This window comes from Cavia porcellus, unplaced genomic scaffold (genome assembly GCF_034190915.1).
Source record: "Cavia porcellus strain 051 isolate PalLab524CR breed Dunkin Hartley unplaced genomic scaffold, mCavPor4.1 scaffold_10, whole genome shotgun sequence".
In the NCBI taxonomy this organism is placed as follows: Eukaryota; Metazoa; Chordata; class Mammalia; order Rodentia; family Caviidae; genus Cavia; species Cavia porcellus.
The window spans coordinates 87,810,881-87,828,985 of NW_026947493.1; the positions used below are offsets into that span (position 1 = coordinate 87,810,881).

The 18,105-nt window shown below is 50.0% G+C and overlaps 1 protein-coding gene and 1 long non-coding RNA gene across 4 annotated transcripts in view; both read right to left on the reverse strand.

Annotated features, from left to right (window-relative positions):
* The window catches only part of LOC134477958 (uncharacterized), a 433,997-nt gene that overhangs the window by 240,213 nt on the left and 175,679 nt on the right, over positions 1 to 18,105 (reverse strand). The gene's annotated exons all lie outside the window — the stretch shown is intronic.
* Positions 1 to 18,105, reverse strand: part of Rspo2 (R-spondin 2) — a 214,711-nt gene that overhangs the window by 77,800 nt on the left and 118,806 nt on the right. The window contains exon 1 of one of the 3 annotated variants that reach the window (XM_063257778.1): positions 2,304 to 2,440. The exons of 1 other annotated variant lie outside the window; for it this stretch is intronic. In XM_063257778.1, the coding sequence (XP_063113848.1) occupies positions 2,304 to 2,427 (124 nt within the window). In that variant the 5' untranslated portion in view covers positions 2,428 to 2,440. Of the gene's footprint in view, positions 1 to 2,303; positions 2,441 to 18,105 lie in introns of those variants that run through there. One more of the 3 variants, XM_063257777.1, reaches the window with a different exon arrangement.

The window sequence follows — 18,105 nt, forward strand, 5'->3', positions numbered from 1 at the left end:
GATTTTTATTTAAAGAACAGCAAAGCACAGTCCATGAGGTCCTCCTCACACTGTCCACTGCCCTGCCAGGGTCTGGTTTTGTGGCTTCCCATCAGCCTTTTAGTCTGCACAATTATCAGGCACATGTTTATAGCTGCTTTTAAACTTTCCTTTGATGGTTTGTGGGTTTTTTTACTTCTCACTCAAGTCAAGCTGGGTGAGAAAGACCATAACTACAGTACATCCTCTCTCTCTCTCTCTCTCTCTCTCTCTCTCTCTCTCTCTCTCTCTCTCCTTTTCTTTCTTTCCCTTTCTCCTTTCTCAATAGCTTACATGATAAGCACAGTATCAGGCTTAGAAAATGCTGAAATACTTGCTGACCTGAACATATGTGAAGGACACGACAGCCACATTTTCCTTACAAAACTGTAACAGACTTCCACTGGCATATCAGTGTTGTTTTCAAATTTGTCTTTTAAAAAACCAGCTCCATGTGCTTTGTTTCGTCAGCCAGGTAATAAGATTGAGGTGACCTGCGGCTCTTACCTTTCTCCCACGGCCCCACTCCCCAGCCACAGGCAGCTCGTTCCTGGACTTCCCGTCTCCTGCACAGCGCCAGGTCTGTGCAGGGACAGGTTTATGCCGCCCCAGTCCCTCCGACTCCTCAGGAGACCAGCAGCTCTGCTGACCCCACTGGGCCTCTGCCCTGCCAGTTGGCGCCATATGCAGGGCTGCATCACACACCCCCTCCTCTGCGTTCCTACCTATGTTCCCCAGTTAGTTTTACTTTTTAATTGGCATAAAATATTTGCACAGATTTATGGAGTCCAGCACAATAATTTGGTACAATTATATAATATGTAATGACCAAGTCAGGTTAATTAACATCTCCATCTTTTTAAATATTTAATGCTTCTGTGTGTTGGGAAGCTCCACACTTCAAGTTACTATGAAATGGATCATAAACCGTCATGGACTCTTCCTCCTGCCTTGCCTGACTGTATTTTAGTAGCTGCTGCCTAATCACTGTCCACTCCTCCTCCCTCTACACACCCCAGTCTCTAGTGACCGCTACAATCTTCTCCCTTCACCTCCAGATTGGTTTATTTTTATTTCCACATAGGAATAAGAACTCTAGCTCTCTTTCTGTACCTGGCTCATTTCACTTAACGTTACGTGCTCCAACCCCATTGCTGCTGTCACAAATGGCAGGATATTACTTACGGCTAACATCACACCTGCTGGGTGTGTACCGCTTTTCCTAGCTACTCATCAGCAGTGGACACTGGCCAATCCCCAGGCCTTGGCTGTGTGCACAGTGCTGTCAGCCTAACATGATACAATGATTTCGTGTCCTCTGCATACATGCCCAACAGGGATTGCTGCAAGAGCAATTATGCAAAATAAGAGGCAGCCAAATCTGGACAGAAGGAGTCAAATTATCTCTGTCTGGAGACGAAATAATTCTGCAGAGAAGCACCATTGCCACATTTCTTGTCCCAGAACTTGGGTGAGTCCACTGGTGGCCTCCTCTAAGCACTCACCGCTCATCACCATCTGGTGCGTTCTCCACTAAAATGCCAGGAGAATTTGTTAAAATGAAACAAAAACTCCATCACTCAGGAGCCACTATGGTCTCTACGCTACACACACGTTGGGGACTCACATCAGCTCCGTCCCATCTATTCGTCCTTGGACTCAGCATCTACCATTGTGTGGCTAACCTACCCTGGGGGAAGACAGTGAGGGAAGACAACACAGCTCCCTGCTAACAAAGGAAGCCCCCGAGACCCCGCCGCGCAGTGCTGGAGGCACACAGACCTCTGCTAGCAGAGCCAAACAAGCTCCCCGAAGCAGGTGTCACCACCCCTACAATCTGGGTCCGGGGAAGTGTGGCCAGCCGCTCTGACTTTTTCAATCTTTTGACGATGCAGACATTATCAATTCAATAGTTAAATCATACCTCTTTGCCAAACAGATCATTAGGTAATTTACTGAAACACTGACTCCCTGGGATTTGCAAGCCAACTGCTTTTCCTTAAAACCACCCTCTGTTCTGCTACTCTGAACTCTCTCTCTCCAGTGGGAATTGGTGGCCCAGGCCCAGGAGGCAGAGTCAGTCAGTGAGAGCAGCAGAGACCAAGGATTGCACCCGCGTGTGTAAAACCCCACCCCCCAGTGGAAAACGTCACTTTCAGCTGATCTCAAGTGCTGTCTGGCTCCCCGAAACACAGGGAGCCTGGACCTGAGTCTGGAGGCAGGGAGAACTGGCTGGGAAGAGCTGTCAGTCCTGCAGTGTCCCCCACCTCCTGCCTCCCACTGACCTTCAGTCACATCAGCAACAGACCTGGGAGGGAGAGGACTGCTCCACCCACAGCAGCATGGAGAGACCTCGCTCCCAGGCACTGCCACCCACGCCTGTGTCCTTTGGCTCAGCAGCAATCTCATTGCCTCTTCCTCCATGGCAGGCTGAGTCTCACCGGCTACACAGCTCATGTGGTCTATACCACCCCCCTAATCTCCTCTGCCCACGGCTGCCTGCTGCGTGCATCCTGGAGGCTCCCTCTACCTCAAGAAAGCCTCTTTTCCTTCTTCATATAGAAAAGCGAGAGAGAGAGAGAGAGAGAGAGAGAGAGAGAGAGAGAGAGAAAGAGAGAGAGAGACAGAGAGAGAAAACTGTCTAAAAAGAATTCTTAAAAACGACAGCAGTCTCTTTTCCCCTTTCTGTTGGTGGCACCAAAATTTGGGACAGTTTCTTGACATCCCTACCTATGAGAAGAGAACCATTTGCACTTCATTCCACAGCCGGGGTGGGGGGGGGCACCCAGGAAGTCAGAAGTGGATATTACAGGGCCCTTAATGCATGCGTGTGAGTACAGGCGGGAGGGCCGTGTGTGAGTCGGCAGCCACTTTTCCACCTTTTATACGTGTGGCCATCAAAGCCTTCTGCGGCACACCTCCAATAGGCTCAACAAAAACAGGTTTAACAGCAGCAGGAGTTGTACCAAGGAGGGCAGCAAAGGGGCCTGGGAGACATGCTTTTTACCTTTTTCTCCAAAACACTCTGCACAGCAAAGATAAACTGACACGTTTCAAGGGCAACCAAGCTGAGAAGGAGGGACGGAGACACCGAGGAGGCTGGACTCTGGATGATGAGGTGGCTTCGTCATCGTCATCACATCATCACATCGAATGCCCTTCCAGCCGCTTCCCTACCCTCAGTCACTGCCCAGAATAGTGAGAACCACCCTCCTCTCGGTTACTGCGAGCGGATGAAACCCCTCACCGTAGCCCATGGCAGGAATGCCAGCACTGAGAAGACTGTCCATCCAGGCAGCACCCAGACTGGAAGGGAAGCTGGGATCGCACCAGCTCCCGGCTAAGCAGTCAGCCAGGAACAGCAGGGCCTTTGTGCAGGAAACCCGAGTTCAAGGGCACGAGGATCAGATAAAGCAGAGCACTGGCCGGGAAGTAAAGCAATCTGCTGATTAGAGCCAGTGTAGGGCCAGCAGAACCAAAGACTGCAACAGCCGTGACAGCGCGTGGCAAGACTGACAAGGGGCAGATGGCCCCACAGAGGCCTGGCAAAGCCACGGCACCTGTGTTCCACCTCCATGTGTGCCCACCTGCGTGTTCTCCTATGTATACATATGCCCACATGTTCCACCTCCATGTGTGCCCAGCTGCGTGTTCTCCTATGTATACATATACCCACGTGTTCCACCTCCATGTGTGCCCAGCTGCGTGTTCTCCTATGTATACATATGCCCACGTGTTCCACCTCCATGTGTGCCCAGCTGCGTGTTCTCCTATGTATACATATGCCCACGTGTTCCACCTCCATGTGTGCCCAGCTGCGTGTTCTCCTATGTATACATATGCCCACGTGTTCCACCTCCATGTGTGCCCAGCTGCGTGTTCTCCTATGTATACATATGCCCACGTGTTCCACCTCCATGTGTGCCCAGCTGCGTGTTCTCCTATGTACACATATGCCCACGTGTTCCACCTCCATGTGTGCCCAGCTGCGTGTTCTCCTATGTACACATATGCCCACGTGTTCCACCTCCATGTGTGCCCAGCTGCGTGTTCTCCTATGTACACATATGCCCACGTGTTCCACCTCCATGTGTGCCCAGCTGCGTGTTCTCCTATGTACACATATGCCCACGTGTTCCACCTCCATGTGTGCCCAGCTGCGTGTTCTCCTATGTACACATATGCCCACGTGTTCCACCTCCATGTGTGCCCAGCTGCGTGTTTTCCTATGTACACATATGCCCACGTGTTCCACCTCCATGTGTGCCCAGCTGCGTGTTCTCCTATGTACACATATGCCCACGTGTTCCACCTCCATGTGTGCCCAGCTGCGTGTTCTCCTATGTACACATATGCCCACGTGTTCCACCTCCATGTGTGCCCAGCTGCGTGTTCTCCTATGTACACATATGCCCACGTGTTCCACCTCCATGTGTGCCCAGCTGCGTGTTCTCCTATGTACACATATGCCCACGTGTTCCACCTCCATGTGTGCCCAGCTGCGTGTTCTCCTATGTACACATATGCCCACGTGTTCCACCTCCATGTGTGCCCAGCTGCGTGTTCTCCTATGTACACATATGCCCACGTGTTCCACCTCCATGTTTGTCCAGCTGCGTGTTCTCCTATGTACACATATGCCCACGTGTTCCACCTCCATGTGTGCTCAGCTGCATGTTCTCCTATGTACACGTATGCCCACGTGTTCCACCTACATGTGTGCCAGCTGCATGTTTGCCCTGCTGAATTTGGGTTTTGCTTTGTCCCCATTCCTTGCTATCTCCTAGTTTGTAACTTTTGGAATAGAAATGTCTCTCATGCCACTGAATGTTGGAAGTGTCTAACTTTCTTTTCATTTATTTTTCTCATTGCTGAGACAAAATACCCACCACCCAAAATTAAGGGGGAATGGTTTATTTAGCTCACAATTTGTAGAGGTTTTAGTACATAATCATCTGACTCTAAGGCAGGGTAGTATGGTTGAAGAGAAATAGTTCATGGCAGGCATAAGATAGCAAAACAGCAAGGGACAACCTCAGCCCTTTCTGTCCCTTATAGCTTATTCAGGCTATGTAGGGCAGGCAGCACTCACACCCTCAGTCTTAATGCCCTTGATCCTAGTATTGCACCATGAATCAGTCCCAGCATCACACACTAGTAAAAGGTAGAAGATTTATATGATCTAAAGAGAAACCAGAGTATTCCAGCCATCTCTAAAAAAAAAAAAAAAAGAAACCCAACCTGAGACCACATGTGACTTTGGTGACTTTGGGGGGACATCTAGACACCATTCCACTGATGTTTATTTGTAGTAAAATGAAACTCCAGTTTCAGATCCAACCCAGAATCGCATTTTGAATTTAGTGGCCACGTTTCTCTACACGCCTTTATTCTGGCCCAGTACTGTTACAGGAGTGCTGCACTCTCTGCAGTGTTGTTGGGAGGAGCCCAGTGCTGTCTAATATTTCTGGTGATGTTACTCTGAGTGCTGCGTTAGGGTTACCTCCCCATGAAGTCACCAGTTTCTCCTCATAAGTATCTTACAGAGATGCTTTGATGCCTTGTGATAGCTCATGTCTCATCATCCATTCAAATATTCAGTGGTTTAGTGAATGCCTCAAACGCTGTAAGCATGGCAACTTCCGGAGGACTTGCTTTTGTCCTGTCTTTGCGGGTAGCAAGTCCACCGAGAGAACATTCTGTCTTTCTGAGGTATTTATTCATGTGCTCCTTTTAAACTCTGGGTGGAAGCCCTCCTAATCCCACAATTCTTGCATTCTGCATGTGCCTAAAACCAGTGCCATGATGGCACCAACGTCTACCAACTGGAGCAGTAGCCAGGCTTTTTTCTCCCTCTGCTGAGGGGGCAAGTGCCTGTGGACTAAATCCTGAGGAACAGCTTCCCTAGGCTGCTGCCGTTCCAGAACATGGTGCTATGGGGCTGTCTCCTCAAGGCAAAGTCTTTCAGCTTTGTAACTCTGAGGATACAAAGGCTGAAGTCCTGATGCTTCTTGTGATGTCTTCATGTCATACTTTTCATTGTTTTCTGAAATATTTGGCTTTTTCTTGCTAATATTTTTGGTAACCAATTTCTCCTCCATTCCACCTCTGCAGGCCACAACTTTACTGCAGCTGCCTTTCTGGAAAACTCAGTGTTTTAAATTATTCTGGGCTCTTCATTCTTGGTGCTCACCATAGATCTGGCTAAAAGCCCCCAACAGTAGCCATGCTACCACCTCAATATTAGACTGCCTTGAAATTTCTCCTATCAGATTAATTAGTCTGGTATCCTTAACCTCAGTCTCGGGCAAAGTTTCTAGATGCAAGTAAAATGCAAGCTGTTTGACAAGCCATAATGAGGGACTTGAAGCCAAGAGTTTGCCTTAAATCTCAGAGACTTGGGACTTGGACTTTTCAGCAATGTTGAAACTGTTAGAACAATGGCAACTCTTAGAGATGGACTAAATGCCTTTTGCATAAAGGGATGTACATGAGTCTCTGAGGGGGCCAGGGGCAGAATGCTTTGGCTTGTGTCTAGATGCCCCCCGCAAAGTCTCATGTGGTCATAGACAGGGCTATTGAGAAGTGGATGGATTTAGAGTATGTGACGCTAGAATTGATTTGTGGTACAGTGCTGGGGCATTAAGACTAACATTGTGTGTGTTATCCACCTTAAGTAGCCTGGATAAAATATAAGGAAAAATACAGAGAAAGCTGTGGCCATCCATTGTTTGCTTTGCTTCCTCTGCAATGTCTGTCTACCATGACACTCTGCCTTGGAGCCGCCTGGCTATGGATTGAAACTTTTACAAACTGTGAGCTAAATAAGCCTTTTCCCCTTTAACTTTGAGTGTTGGGTATTTTTCCTCAGCCACAGGAAAAGTAACTAAGCTAATGGCACAATTAGCAAAAATTTAATAAATTCTATGGACCACATAACACCATTATATCAGATTTAGTGTTCTTAATTGAACAAGTAAATTTAATGGTATAAATGAGATGACTTTTGCTTTTCAAAAATACACATAGATTTTTTAGATGAGCATTTTGTCTCTAAGTTGCATATAAATTTTCAGGAAAATAGATAATATATAGCAAATGTGATATGACAAAATATTAATATTTGAAGACTCAAGAGTATGTAGAATTTTTTGTATGATCATGAGTCTGAAATTATTTCACAATAAAACAATCTCTGCATAGCTTTAATATGCTGGCACTTCAGTAAATCATAAGATCAGCCACTAGATAGTTACTTGATAAGAAACAATTGTTTAATAATAATTTCAAGGAACTTCTCCCTCAATGTACAGAAGTAATTTATTTGGGAACACATAGTAGAGAGCTTACAATGTTAAAAAGTTCCTAAATTCGATCATAACATCTCAGTACCAATCAGCGCTATCCCACAGAGCGGGCCATCCGCACAGATGATTCGGGAGGCTGGACTCTTCCGTGCCTCATGGGAGCAGCGAAGAAGATCACTGCTGTTTCTTTAGTTTTTCACCCTTCTAAAAAACAGGATCCTCACTGAATGATGCTTCACTTTAGTTCCTAAGACCTGCCCATCTAGTTTCATGTGCCTCTGCCCACAGCTGCTTTCCAAACATTTACACACTCTGAGCTTTAGCGTAACTGTCACACTCCTCAGAGGTACACAACCATTCCCTGCGTCTTCCCAGAGCCCTGGCCTCTCACCCTTCGTTTCTAGCCTAGAGGTTCAGCCTGGGGAGATGCCTGTCTCCCTCAAGAGTCCTGTCTGCTACCTCTGACCACTCTGTATTTTGTGCCATCCTCACCAGGGGCCTGTCACCCACCATGCTGGGACTTTTGTCAGTGCCATGCCCGGATATCTTGGACCCGGGCATCTGCCACCTTCCATCTGCCTGAACTCTGACCTCTGACTTCTTCAAGGCACTTCTGAAGCTTTCTCTGGTTTAGTCTCACACCTCCACACGTCTCCTTTGGGTGGAAACCGTTCCAGCATGTGGCCAAGCACAGCCTTTTCTGCCACCATTTCCTGTTCCCTAACCAGGCTGTGATTTCCACTCACTGAGTCCCCAGACTCTCACCTGCTACCCCTTTCATGCGCCTCCTCACAGTTCTCGATGACTCCATCTCACTACCACTTCTGGAGAAGGCAGAAGCCCCTGCGTGTGTCTGGGCACAGGAGCCGGTCCTGCAGACCAGCCTCAGCCTCCGCCTCTGCTTGGGAATCACACAAGCCATCTCCACGCCCGGCCGTCCTTGCTTTGCACGCCCAGCTGGACCAGAAGCTGATCCATGCCACTCACTGCAGTAACTCATTTCTGCTATGTTCTCCATGACCAGCTGCCATTGGTTAGGAGATGGCATCTCGTCTGTCTCTGGAAATCCTGATGCCCTGCCATCGTTCACCACTCGAGTATGAAGAAAATCACTGCTTACTCCGTGATCCCTCCACAAGGGATCATACAGCCACTGAGCCACAGGGAGAAGGGCAGCTCCCATCTGCAAACCCAGAATCCAGCAGCATTGCCTTCCAAAGAGTGACACTCAAAGCCACGTGGACCAGAAGCTGCTGCTCTGGTGATACCAGTTCCCAGATGCACAGGTCTAATTATGACACAGAGGTGCTGGGATTTGTTTTAATTTTGGTTTTCTGTCCAAAAGGGGGACTGTCTGCAGTAGAGGTAAGAAAAAATTGGCCCACCCCAAACCTGACTTGTCACCTTTCTTCTGAGAAAAAGGTTTTCAGAATGCAGTGAGTTATGTGTCGCTGCCAGCAGAATCGAGGAGCTGCCTCAGAGCCACAGCCTACAATGGCTCCAGATTCACTTCCTGCTCCTTGTAGGAGACTTTGCTAAGGACTGGTTTGTGAGAAATGACATAAAAAAACCAGCAGCTAAGACTCCCTGTACCCAAGTCTCCCACAACCATGACAGCAAGGAGAAGGAGCCATGTGAAGCATCACATCTGACGTGCGGGAAGCATCAGAGCCCCCACTGTCCGGCATCTGCAAAATAACGTTTACCACAACGCTCGCTCCCAAGGAGAATGGTCCAGACCCCAGGACAGCAAGGGTGCCAAGCATGTGCCCCACAAAAGAAATTCTGAAACAAAGCTTGAGCCACAGGAGAGAGTGTATTTACACATTTAACGCTCTCTCGCTCCCGTGGGAGCTATTCTAGCTTAAAACAAGTGGAGAAAACTTACAAGCGTGACAGAGATGCTGCGGTAATGCTTCTCCCAGTGAACTCTGCCTCCTCCAAAGCTGTGCTGAGAGCCAGAAGGCAAAAACAAAGGCAGCCCTTGTCCTTGCAGGACCAGACTCAGTGGGGACACCAGCACACAGTGAAGGGCTAGCTCAGCTTACTCTCTGGGGTGCAGATGTTTTCAGTAGGAATGACCTTCTCCCTGTTTATCAGCTCCATGTCAGTTTGTGTGACATTGGGGACAGAGGGGAGAGTTTGGCAAGGCAGGATCCCGGGACAGGAAGGAAGATAAGACAGCTGGGCCTGAGGCTGGCCAGGCCCTTGGACTGGATTCCAGTTCCAGAAGTGGCAAAGGTACGGCATTGCTGGTGGGTAGACCAGGCAGGGCTCATTTAAATGCCCAAGGGCCTGCTCACAGTTGGGGAGTCATGGGCATATCCACCTTGGTGCGGAAGCCAACATGGCCCTCTCATCGGAGATCAAAGATGCCATGGAGCAGTCACTGCTGCTGTGTGCCTGGCACCTGGAGTGGCCATGTGAGCCACCCCCTCCCCAGTGACTCAGGAGCCGAAGACATTGGCTTCTGGTGACCAAGGAAGGGAGGAATGCCACCGTGGTGACCACAGGTGAGGTCCACAAGTAACCATGGAATCACTGGGGAGGAAGCCGCAGTCCTCCCTTCCCTCATCTGGCAGCTCAGCGGGCTCCACTGCTCAGGGTGTACGTGGACATAAAGCCAGCGTGAACGGTGAGCCTGTGACAAAGGTGTGCACAAGCTCCCATGGCGTCTACTCACCATGCGGTTTGAACAAGTCAGAAAGAAGTGTGGGGAAGCCCAGGTACAACCTGTATTATGAAATGGGTCCCCTTTTCAGATTTCTGTCTGCTAACTGCCCAGTCTGCCTCCTTCTGGAGGTACAGTATTACAGCAGCACCTAACATTCAGAAAATCTCTGCATGGTGTCCAAGGCCTTTCAGAACCTGGCCTATTCTGCTATTATTGATTACAGTCCTAGGTTAATACTCTTTAAGGATCAAGATGACCATCTTACATCACCAAAGAGAGACTGCGTCTTCCATTGGATGCTTCCTTTCGGCCCCAACGAAGTCCCCTGTCCTGAGCCCCTGGTCTCCAGGGGATGACACCTAAGCCGTGGTGTTACAGGCTTGTGTCCACCGCCAGAGTAACCTTCCTTCAAACGCAGGCTGTGAACAGGACATTGAAAGACCTCCAGGTCTCCAGCACTGGGGATCACCATCACACAGACAGTAAACACAACTCAGCAAGCTGAAAGGTGAACAGAGGATGCCCGTCAGGAATCTCCCTTTCTTGTGGTACTGCTAAAGGTCCTATTATGCTGCCAACTTTAAAAGGTACACTGCACTACTACTGCTGATTGTGAAAACACTGCATGACACACACTTAGAACTAACTTCTCAAAGTAGACTGACAATCTGTTTGTAAAAAGAAACTAAATCTTCCTATTTCCAAAAGGCTATCTCAGAGTAAGAGGAATATACACACTGTCACCAGAGTTTGAGTAGTAAATCACATAACATTTTTTAAAAGATAATTTCATATTTTGAAAATTCAAGATCAACCATGGATGAAAATATGAAAACATGGTTGCTAACTCAGGGAATGTCACAGATCTCAGTCCTGGTTACTGGACTCTACTTCTCCCTCACCTCTGTGTCTGCACTGGCAGAGGCGCAACAGGACCTTAAGCTGAGAGAGGCATCCACCTGCCAGGGCGACCTGCTGTCTTCTGGACGTGACACCTGGCTTCCTCAGGTGAGCATGGAGAGGAAGGGAAAGTGCTGGACGGGGAGGGCAGAAGCCCACACCTAGCCTGCAGCCTCCCAGGCTCAGTGGGTGGCACAGGCTGGGACTGAGGTGGTCCCCACCCTGCACCACCACACAGCTCACTCAGCACACAGCAGCCCGCCTCTGCTGCCAGCTCACTGTGCCTGGGCTACAACAAGCACTGCCAGGCGGCCCGGCATCCCAGCCTCCTCCATGGCAAAGCAGAAGCCTTCCTGACCCCGGCTTTCCTGGCCCATCTGAAGACAGGCTGCTGCCACGGCTTGTGTGAATGTGTGGAAAGAATGGAGCAGAGAACAGAGAGGAGCTACACCAGGTCCTGCCACCTGTGCTCCCCGCTGCATCTGGGAGCTCCCGCGACCACACACTCTGCCTAGTCACGCTCTGCACACATTTTCCCGAAAGCAATCAAAACAGCAGTTGCAGGACTAATTTCAGAACATGAAATCATTGCATCTGCCTTACATGGATTGCGCTGGGAAACACAATCCTTCTTAAACTAGAAGCTGTGGCCACAGCACACAACAACGTGGAAGGCGCTCCAGGGGCAGGATCCGCGAACACCCTCTAGAAAGGAGCAGAGAAAGCTGTGCTCCTCTGCAAGCATTCCAGAAACCTGAGAGGGTGAGGGTGAAGGCCACGGTGAGAGTGAAGGGTGTCTCCCTCCTCACGTGCTCTAACTTTATCAGGAATAAAGTGTTACCTGCCTCAGTCTCTATACTGTTCATTAGAATCAGGTTCCTGGCTGGGGAAAGACTTAAAAAGCATTTTGGAAACCAAGAAATGTGAGGGTTTCAGTGATGATACGGAATTATAAATCTTTATGAGTGTGATAATGGCATTGCTATAAGTGAACTACATTTTATAAATAAATAGTATGTGTTAAGGTAAAGTATATAGCTGACATTTGCTTAAAAACATGTTAGCAAAGGTGGCTCACAACTGGAATCCCAGCATTTGGAAGGCTGAAGCAGGAGGATCACTAGCTTGAGCTTCTCTTGGACAATTTAGCAACTATACCACCAAGACAAACAACAACAACAACAACACACCTTTAGCAGAGGTGAAAGAGCAGATGAATCATACATAGAACAACATTAACAAAGGTTAAGTCTGCCTCATGGTAGAGACAGTATCCAAAATTTGTCATTCAGTTGCAACTATTCATTTTTTAAAACCTGGATGTTGACATCCCCCACTCTGCAGAGCTTCCAAAGCAGGGTGCAGCCTTGCGGGGGTGGGGAGGATTCAGACTGTGGTCATAGCTGCATGGAAATCAAATCCTGAATTATCCCACGTTGGAAATGTGCTGAATACCAAGTCTAGGAAAGACAGTTGTGCAGGACGTTTAACTTTGTGCTAACCTCTCAAGACCACCCCAATTCCACACACAAGCTGTTTCTTTCCTTCACCTTGTGACACTTAAGAGTCAGTTCTCTTAAGTGCTGCCCCCCCCAAGAGAAAAATGTCACATCAAACTGAAATCTACTGAAAGCTCTCTCTAAAAAATCACACCTTCCAGGATGGCTCTTTTCTCATTAGCAGGGAGAGGGGACAAAAGAAAAATACGCTCGGAATAAGTAGGTTCACTCCACTGCAAAGAAAAATCTACTGCAACCAAAGAATAAATGACTCGCTGTCTGGCACAGCAATGGACACAGACAATTTTCATGAATTAAACTGTTACACTCAATGAGCAACACTGTAACACTGCCACGGAAATTGCACAATAACACTATACTTGCTGCCCCTGTGAACTGCACTGTTACACTCCTGTCTCCCCCCCCCCACCCCGCCATGAACTACATTGTTACACTGCATCCCTGCCCCTGTGAACTACACTGTTACACTCCTGTCCCTCCCCCTGTGAACTACACCGTTACACTTGTGTGCCTCCCACTGTGAACTACACTGTTACACTGCATCCCTGCCCCTGTGAACTACACTGTTACACTCCTGTCCCTCCCCTTGTGAACTACACCGTTACACTCCCATCGCTGCCCCTGTGAACTACACTTTTACACTGCATCCCTGTCCCTGTGAACTACACTGTTACAGTCCTGTCCCTCACCCTGTTAACTACACCATTACATGCGTGTGCCTCCCACTGTGAACTACACTGTTACACTGCATCCCTGTCCCTGTGAACTACACTATTACACTCCTGTCCCTCCCCTTGTGAACTACACCATTACACTCCCATCGCTGCCCCTGTGAACTACACTTTTACACTGCATCCCTGTCCCTGTGAACTACACTGTTACAGTCCTGTCCCTCACCCTGTTAACTACACCATTACACGCGTGTGCCTCCCACTGTGAACTACACCATTACACTCCCATCCCTGCCCCTGTGAACTACACTGTTACACTGCATCCCTGCCCCTGTGAACTACACCATTACACTCCTGTCCCTGCTACTGTGAACTACTCTGTTACACTCCCGTCCCTGTCCCTGTGAACTACACTGTTACACTCCCATCCCTCCCCCTGTGAACTACACTGTTATACTCCTGTCCCTGCTCCTGTGAACTACACTGTTACACTCCTGTCCGTCCCCCTGTGAACTACACTGTTACACTCCTGCCCATCCCCCTGTGAACTACACTGTTACACTCCTGTCCGTCCCCCTGTGAACTACACTGTTACACTCCTGCCCATCCTCCTGTGAACTACACTGTTATACTCCCATCCCTACTCCTGTGAACTACACTGTTATACTCCTGTCCCTGCTCCTGTGAACTACACTGTTACACTCCTGCCCATCCCCCTGTGAACTACACTGTTATACTCCCGTCCCTGCTCCTGTGAACTACACTGTTATACTCCTGTCCCTCCCCCTGTGAACTACACTGTTACACTCCTGTCCCTGTCCCTGTGAACTACACTGTTACACTCCCGTCCCATCCCCCTGTGAACTACACTGTTACACTCCCGTCCCTGCTCCTGTGAACTACACTGTTATACTCCTGTCCCTGCTCCTGTGAACTACACTGTTACACTCCTGCCCATCCCCCTGTGAACTACACTGTTATACTCCCGTCCCTGCTCCTGTGAACTACACTGTTATACTCCTGTCCCTGCTCCTGTGAACTACACTGTTACACTCCTGTCCCTCCCCCTGTGAACTACACCGTTACACTCCCGTCCCTGCCCCTCTGAACGACACTGTTATACCCCCATCCCGGCTCCTGTGAACTACACTGTCACACTCCTGTCCCTCCCCCTGTGAACTACACCATTATACTCCCGTCCCTGCTCCTGTGAACTACACTGTTACACTCCTGCCCGTCCCCCTGTGAACTACACTGTTACACTCCTATCCGTCCCCCTGTGAACTACACTGTTACACTCCTGACCGTCCCCCTGTGAACTACACTGTTACACTCCTGTCCGTGCCCCTGTGAACTACACTGTTACACTCCTGTCCCTGCCCCTGTGAACTACACCGTTACACTCCTGTCCATCCCCCTGTGAACTACACCATTATACTCCCATCCCTGCTCCTGTGAACTACACTGTTACACTCCTGCCCGTCTCCCTGTGAACTACACTGTTACACTCCTGTCCGTGCCCCTGTGAACTACACTGTTACACTCCTGTCCGTGCCCCTGTGAACTACACCGTTACACTCCTGTCCGTCCCCCTGTGAACTACACTGTTACACTCCTGCCCGTCCCCCTGTGAACTACACTGTTACACTCCTGTCCGTCCCCCTGTGAACTACACCATTACACTCCCATGCCTCCCCCTGTGAACTACACTGTTACACTCCTGCCCGTCCCCCTGTGAACTACACTGTTACACTCCCATCCCTCCCCCTGTGAACTACGCTGTTACACTCCTGCCCATCCCCCTGTGAACTACACTGTTACACTCCCGTCCCTGCCCCTGTGAACTACACTGTTACACTCCCGTCCCTGCTTCTGTGAACTACACTGTTACACTCCTGTCCCTCCCCCTGTGAACTACACTGTTACACTCCCGTCCCTGCTCCTGTGAACTACACTGTTACACTCCCATCCCTCCCCCTGTGAATTACACCGTTATACTCCCGTCCCTCCCCCTGTGAACTACACTGTTACACTCCTGCCCATCCCCCTGTGAACTACACTGTTACACTCCTGTCCGTGCCCCTGTGAACTACACTGTTACACTCCTGTCCCTGCCCCTGTGAACTACACAGTTACACTCCTGTCCCTCCCCCTGTGAACTACACCATTATACTCCCATCCCTGCTCCTGTGAACTACACTGTTACACTCCTGCCCGTCCCCCTGTGAACTACACTGTTACACTCCTGTCCGTGCCCCTGTGAACTACACTGTTACACTCCTGTCCGTGCCCCTGTGAACTACACCATTACACTCCTGCCCGTCCCACAGTGAACTACACAGTTACACTCCTGCCCATCCCCCTGTGAACTACACTGTTACACTCCTGTCCGTCCCCCTGTGAACTACACCATTGCACTCCCATGCCTCCCCCTGTGAACTACACTGTTACACTCCTGTCCGTCCCCCTGTGAACTACACCATTGCACTCCCATGCCTCCCCCTGTGAACTACACTGTTACACTCCTGTCCGTCCCCCTGTGAACTACACTGTTACACTCCCATCCCTCCCCCTGTGAACTACACTGTTAAAATCCTGCCCATCCCCCTGTGAACTACACTGTTACACTCCCGTCCCTGCCCCTGTGAACTACACTGTTACACTCCCGTCCCTGCTCCTGTGAACTACACTGTTACACTCCTTTCCCTCCCCCTGTGAACTACACTGTTACACTCCCGTCCCTGCTCCTGTGAACTACAGTGTTACACTCCTGTCCCTCCCCCTGTGAACTACACTGTTACACTCCCGTCCCTCCCCCTGTGAACTACACCGTTACACTCCCATCTCTCCCCCTGTGAACTATACCATTACACTCCCGTCCCTGTCCCTGTGAACTACACCATTATACTCCCGTCCCTCCCCCTGTGAACTACAGTGTTACACTCCTGCCCGTCCCCCTGTGAACTACACTGTTACACTCCTGTCCGTGCCCCTGTGAACTACACTGTTACACTCCTGTCCCTGCCCCTGTGAACTACACCGTTACACTCCTGTCCCTCCCCCTGTGAACTACACCATTATACTCCCATCCCTGCTCCTGTGAACTACACTGTTACACTCCTGCCCGTCCCCCTGTGAACTACACTGTTACACTCCTGTCCGTGCCACTGTGAACTACACTGTTACACTACTGTCCGTGCCCCTGTGAACTACACCGTTACACTCCTGCCCGTCCCCCTGTGAACTACACTGTTACACTCCTGCCCATCCCCCTGTGAACTACACTGTTACACTCCTGTCCGTCCCCCTGTGAACTACACCATTACACTCCCATGCCTCCCCCTGTGAACTACACTGTTACACTCCTGTCCGTCCCCCTGTGAACTACACTGTTACACTCCCATCCCTCCCCCTGTGAACTACACTGTTACACTCCTGCCCATCCCCCTGTGAACTACACTGTTACACTCCCGTTCCTGCCCCTGTGAACTACACTGTTACACTCCCGTCCCTGCTCCTGTGAACTACACTGTTACACTCCTGTCCCTCCCCCTGTGAACTACACTGTTACACTCCCGTCCCTCCCCCTGTGAACTACACCATTACACTCCCATCCCTCCCCCTGTGAACTACACCATTACACTCCCGTCCCTGTCCCTGTGAACTACACCATTACACTCCCATCCCTCCCCCTGTGAACTACACCATTATACTCCCGTCCCTCCCCCTGTGAACTACACTGTTACACTCCTGCCCGTCTCCCTGTGAACTACACTGTTACACTCCTGTCCGTGCCCCTGTGAACTACACTGTTACACTCCTGTCCCTGCCCCTGTGAACTACACCGTTACACTCCTGTCCCTCCCCCTGTGAACTACACCATTATACTCCCATCCCTGCTCCTGTGAACTACACTGTTACACTCCTGCCTGTCACCCTGTGAACTACACTGTTACACTCCTGTCCGTGCCCCTGTGAACTACACTGTTACACTCCTGTCCGTGCCCCTGTGAACTACACCGTTACACTCCTGCCCGTCCCCCTGTGAACTACACTGTTACACCCTCATCCCTCCCCCTGTGAACTACACTGTTACACTCCTGTCCGTCCCCCTGTGAACTACACCATTACACTCCCATGCCTCCCCCTGTGAACTACACTGTTACACTCCTGTCCGTCCCCCTGTGAACTACACTGTTACACTCCCATCCCTCCCCCTGTGAACTACACTGTTACACTCCTGCCCGTCCCCCTGTGAACTACACTGTTACACTCCCGTCCCTGCCCCTGTGAACTACACTGTTACACTCCCATCCCTGCTCCTGTGAACTACACTGTTACACTCCTGTCCCTCCCCCTGTGAACTACACTGTTACACTCCTTTCCCTCCCCCTGTGAACTACACTGTTACCCTCCCGTCCCTGCTCCTGTGAACTACACTGTTACACTCCTGTCCCTCCCCCTGTGAACTACACTGTTACACTCCCGTCCCTGCTCCTGTGAACTACACTGTTACACTCCCGTCCCATCCCCCTGTGAACTACACTGTTACACTCCCGTCCCTGCTCCTGTGAACTACACTGTTATACTCCTGTCCCTGCTCCTGTGAACTACACTGTTACACTCCTTCCCATCCCCATGTGAACTACACTGTTACACTCCCGTCCCATCCCCCTGTGAACTACACTGTTATACTCCTGTCCCTGCTCCTGTGAACTACACTGTTACACTCCCGTCCCATCCCCCTGTTAACTACACTGTTACACTCCCGTCCCTGCTCCTGTGAACTACACTGTTATACTCCTGTCCCTGCTCCTGTGAACTACACTGTTACACTCCTGCCCATCCCCCTGTGAACTACACTGTTATACTCCCGTCCCTGCTCCTGTGAACTACACTGTTATACTCCTGTCCCTGCTCCTGTGAACTACACTGTTACACTCCTGTCCCTCCCCCTGTGAACTACACCGTTACACTCCCGTCCCTGCCCCTCTGAACTACACTGTTATACTCCC